Below are 5,151 nucleotides of genomic sequence, written 5' to 3'. Positions count from 1 at the left end.
AAGACTTGGTTTAAAATATTATTAGAAAAGTAATCAGCCTACATTGAAAATTAGTCAGTTGAGCTTTTTGTTTTGGTGAATAATTAATTGCAAGTGTCACTCTGAAAACAGTAAAAGCAATACTTAGATTTATTTAAAATGTTGGAGAAAATCAGTTGAAAAAGTGTAAACATCATTTTCCAGAAAGTGCCCACAATTTATTCTCATCTTTTTATCTAAACAAATTCCTCAAGCGTAATTTTAAGGAATGGAAAAGAAAAATCTATGATTAATTTAATAGGCAGTAAAATTAGATGCAGACAGAGAGCATAGTTGTAGCTGTGTGGGAGTCAGCGGAAGGGATCCTGGAATGCGGCACTCTGTGTTGTTATGTCTCTTTAAAGCATCATGTCTTTTCTATTTGTAGGAATAAATTTTTCTTTCTCTCTTTTTACGGGCGACTACAGTGCTTTCGCTACCTTTTTTTAAAAAGTCAGTTTCCCTGTAAGATAGTGCTGGTTTTGATTCATATAGGAGAATTGTATGCGAGTGTCTTTGCTTGCAGGGAATTATATGTGCAGGACAGTTTGTGCTCTATAGAGTATATAACGTTTGTGTTCTATAATATATTCCATGCTGTGTACCATAGGGTGTTGTTTAGCAGGTGGCAAGTTTAAGGAAGATACTAAGCCCAGGAGCGAGGTAAACGTTATCAAAGTGAAATGCTGACCAGTGATGTTTGTTCACTTCGGAGGAGTCCAACTGGCGTGGGCCAGTGGGGAGAGATACAATTGCAAAAGAGCTTGTACCAATGTGGTGTACATGTTCACTGTGAGAACAGTGAACGTATTATCCATCAGTGTGTTTGACAGCTATCAAAGGAAAATGCCCCCTTGAAGTTTAATTTAAAATGTTACCTATTGGAGGATGCATTTCAGGATTTTTACTGACCGAGAGGAGTTTTATGGTTCTGTTTGTTCTTCACCGTGGAGTTTTAAGCTCTTGTCTGGGAATCAGACTCCCAAACCCATAAAAATTTGAGTTCTTTTGTGCCAACATATGTTTGAGGCAATAAAAGATGAAACCATGAGAGAGCTGGTTCTATTTTCCTGATTCTTTAAGCAGATACATCTTCAACAGCAGCACGAGCTTAGCATTGCTGTGTGGCTGCAGGGAAGCATCTCTTCCTGCATCTCCTGGCCTCAGTGAGTGGTATCTTAACTGTCAATTTCTTTGCTTGAGGGTTTCAGTGATGTATCTTTCTGTGGGTTTGGTTGGGGGGGGGGGTTGTTTTTTCTTTTTTTTTTTTAATACATGCCTTCTGTAAAGGAGTGCTTCACTGTAAACCTCTCTTTTACCCACCAGGCCTATCCTTGTACCAATGATAAGGAATGTGAAGTTGGACGATACTGTCACAGTCCTCATCAAGCAACGTCTGCATGCATGATGTGCCGGAGGAAGAAGAAGCGTTGCCACAGAGATGGCATGTGCTGCCCTGGGAATCGCTGCAACAATGGTACGTCAGTCATTTCTTGGGTTTCCTCCATAAAACCAGCACTTTGATAGCATCTATTTCTCTGAGCATTCCCAGCAACAGTATTTTTTTTTCCAGAGTCACTGTACTTATTTTCCTAATGGGGAAAACTTCATTTTCTGCCTCATCCCACTCCACTTTCTTGAATAGTATTTCTGTGTTTCAGGCTGATTACTACATGACTTGTTCCCATTTTAGGGTGGTGAAACCCAAAAATGATGCTGCTGCTGACTGAAACCATAGTGCTACATTTAATGTGGTTTGATTCACTGGAAGACTTCACAGAGCCCATATTTTTAAGGAAGCAAAAGGAACTTAATGAATCCTTGACCTACTCTCCCTGGGGGCAAGGGGGTTTATAACCGTACTGTATGCATTCCCATACTCTCCTCTGGAAACAGGAGAGAGATGTCTACGAGGCAGTCTCCAGGTGCTCAGACCATAAAGACAGTAAGACTATCTAACCGTGAGTGAAGCAGAGCTGCAGTGAAGTTAGGTGCCAGGGATCAAGGACAGAGGCATAATTAGAGATGAGCATCACTGAGGCTAAGTCCCAGCACTTCACTGGTCCTGATCCTGATCTTGGTATGTGTGCACCTCTTGGTTGCTTTTCCTCTTGTTCAAATCTTTGACTGGCTCTCTTTTTCTTGCAGGTATTTGCATACCGATGACTGAAAGCATCCTTACACCTCACATCCCTGCTCTAGAAGGGCCACGAAACAAGAAGAATGGACATTATGCTAGCAAGGATTTGGGATGGCAAAACCTAGGGAGGCCGCGCTCTAAGTTGTCACACATAAAAGGTAAGATCACATACGCACTACGCTGCTTTGTTCCGTTGTGTTATGAAACACGTTATTGCTGTTAAGATACAGCAATGCAAGCTGAAAATAGGCAGTAATTTCACAGGGAGTGAATCTCTGTCGTGAGAATTCACAGCATGACTCAAAAAGTGAGGTAACATCAACCAGCAGTTCCTGTGATTGAAATAGCATCTGTTTTCTTCTCTCTATCAGAGGTGGACTGACCATCCGTTTTTCGCTTGCACACATTCTCCTCTCGTAACAGTCATGCGATGAAGCACTTGTAATTCTACTTACAATCCTGTAGCTGTATTTCTCCTTACTGAGTCTTACGGCAGGTCTCATTAATTATCCCCTTGAACCTTCCTAATTCGTATCTTCCCTTCAAACAGCCACAGATGGTAACAATCATCTCTCCTTTTTCTGAGCTTCGTTTGCACCTGTTTGCACCGAATCTGTACTTTCATATTTTCCCACGAGGTAAAACAGTTTGGTTGCTCTTTTTAGGACACGAGGGTGATCCCTGCCTGCGGTCATCTGACTGTATTGAGGGACACTGCTGTGCTCGCCATTTCTGGACCAAAATTTGCAAGCCTGTGCTGCATCAGGGGGAGGTGTGCACCAAACAGCGCAAGAAAGGGTCCCATGGACTAGAGATTTTCCAACGATGTGACTGTGCCAAGGGGCTGTCTTGCAAGGTATGGAAAGATGCGACCTCCTCTTCTAAATCAAGACTTCACGTGTGCCAGAAAATCTGAATGACGATTGAGAAGATACTACTAAGTGACAGTGGCTTTATGTATTTAATGCATTTCAGCATTTTTGGGGAAACGAGGACTGCAAATGAAAGCAGAATGGCTAAAGTAACAGTTAGGGTAGGAGTAGAAGTCACACCAAATGCATTTTGTTTTGAGCTGGTGGTAAACACAAGTGAAGCTGGTGTTCTCCTACCGTGCAGCTCTTCTGTAAATAACTTCTACAGTTCGTGGGCAATGTGAGTATGCAAACAAGTACAGTGGAAATTAATGTCATTTACCTTGCTCTGTTGTCCCGTGATATTCCAGGGGTTCGGTGTAAGGGCTACAGTGGGTTTCTAGTGTGGTAATGACTGCTATATAAATTGTATACATTGTACTCCTATAGGAAGCAGTGCGTGCCAGGAAGACTCATCTGTCCACATGTTATTGGCCACATTGCAGGTGTGAGAAATGGAAGTAAAGTTACTGTGAAGGTCCACCCTTGTCATTCAGGGCTGACACTTCAGCAAAGAAAGCACTCCTGCAGGCCAAGAGTGCTGCTATGTTTTGCAGGCCCTTACGGAAGAGGTGAAAACTTGCCATCTCACAATTTCAAGAGAGCAGCAGTTTCTCTAGGAGGAGGTATTTAAACAGGGTTTTGTTTTCTATACATAGGTAAATTAAAATGCTTTATGTAGTTCAGTGTCATATTATGGCACTTAATAGCTTGTATTTGCCTCAGTTTACTGCTAGTGTACATTGGGATGAACAGATGCAGCAAATACGTGCATGCTGAATCCAGAATTATATACAGGCAGTTGCTCATTAGTCCTAAATATACTTTCCTTGCCTAAACCTACTTGCATTATAGACGTTTCCAAAAGAAACAGCAGAGTGTTGAAGTGCCTGCCATGAAGAGCTGTGAAGTTGTTTCGCTGTTGCTGTTATAACAGATGATGTGGACTTTTGTTTGAGGTGTTTAGAGCATACTGCTACAAACTCAAATTTTTGCATTTTATTAGTAGCAACAGGCTGCCGTTGTCACTCTGCATAAATATAAAGGCTATATTTCTTAGCGGCAGCGAAGAAAGGGGGGTTAGCTCTTGTGAGCACCTCCCCTGCGGAGAAGGATGTAAGAAGACGGTACCACTGCAAAGGACTTGTTAAACACGGTGAGATGCCACAGCATACCAGCCTCCAGCACATATTCAGCCTGAACTTTATGTCCTCTCAGTCTGGACTGTTCTGCCGGGAATGATGGAATTACATGGGCTGTGGAAACAAACAGACGAGAACTCTACATTGTTTGTGTACTGGTTGAAAAAAGGACAGTCTCCAGGCCTTGATTCATCTCCCAGGTCTTTTCAAACTTTTTTCATTTTACTTATTTGCAAGTATTCCTTTGTGTAGGCATTGGTAAGGAGACTGCTTTTTCTTTAAAGGCGACTGATTCTGTAACTGACCTACTGCTAAGCTGTAATTAATTACCCATTTATAATTACTCATTTTCATGTTTTGTAATACAAGGAACTTTTCTGTTTAATCAGTTCTTAACAACACAGGTAGACCACTACGTAGTTTAAGTTTGATGACCATGTCACCCATACCTGACACCTTTTTCAACCAGTGGTTGTTTTAATGCTTAGCTACACCACCTGATTCAGAGTTCCTCACTGGAGCACAGACCTCAGCTATGTTGGCTTTATCTTTCCTAAAAGATAAAGAGTTCTTATTTAGACCCCTAGAAGAGTCTAAATAAGAAGAATATTTTACACACGTATTTCCCTACTGGAGTGAGTTTTATTGACCTAGAAGGACTGCTCAGAGACACGGTCTTCTGGTTTTTTAGTAGTCTCAGTCACCGGGGTTTTACCTTGCAGTCCCACCATTATATCTGCTTATTTCGGAGTTTTTGCAGTGTAACTGAAACAGCAATAAGGCTCAGAAATAGCATAATTTCACGACATTAAAAAAGTACAGAAACCAATTTTGCAAGCGTTATTTACACTAACACAGCACATACTCAGCAGAGGAGCTCTATCGCTTTCATTGTGACTACATATAAAAGAAAGGGATACCCAGCATGAACGGAGTGGAG

General features: G+C 41.5%; 1 protein-coding gene across 1 annotated transcript; it reads left to right on the top strand.

Annotated features, from left to right (window-relative positions):
- Nucleotides 1-714: 714 nt before the first annotated feature.
- Nucleotides 715-3,074, top strand: LOC104501123 (dickkopf-related protein 2-like). Its single transcript, XM_010144878.1, has 4 exons — nt 715-810; nt 1,345-1,495; nt 2,167-2,316; nt 2,824-3,074. The coding sequence occupies exons 1-4, from the start codon at nt 715-717 to the stop codon at nt 3,072-3,074; spliced, it is 648 nt and encodes a 215-aa protein (XP_010143180.1).
- The last annotated feature ends 2,077 nt before the right edge of the window (nt 3,075-5,151 follow it).

The sequence above is a fragment of the Buceros rhinoceros genome, unplaced genomic scaffold, assembly GCF_000710305.1.
Source record: "Buceros rhinoceros silvestris isolate BGI_N320 unplaced genomic scaffold, ASM71030v1 scaffold5051, whole genome shotgun sequence".
Classification (NCBI taxonomy): domain Eukaryota; kingdom Metazoa; phylum Chordata; class Aves; order Bucerotiformes; family Bucerotidae; genus Buceros; species Buceros rhinoceros.
The sequence above is the reverse complement of the archived record's forward strand: the minus strand, read 5'-3'. Positions and strand labels throughout refer to the sequence as shown.

Excerpts from the sequence above, each read along its gene's own strand:
- LOC104501123 (XM_010144878.1), top strand. The coding sequence starts at position 715 with ATGTTTGTTCACTTCGGAGGAGTCCAACTGGCGTGGGCCAGTGGGGAG. Across the intron at positions 811-1,344 it reads ATGTGGTGTACATGTTCACT|GCCTATCCTTGTACCAATGA; the intron begins GTGAGAACAGTG and ends TTTACCCACCAG. Across the intron at positions 2,317-2,823 it reads TAAGTTGTCACACATAAAAG|GACACGAGGGTGATCCCTGC; the intron begins GTAAGATCACAT and ends TGCTCTTTTTAG.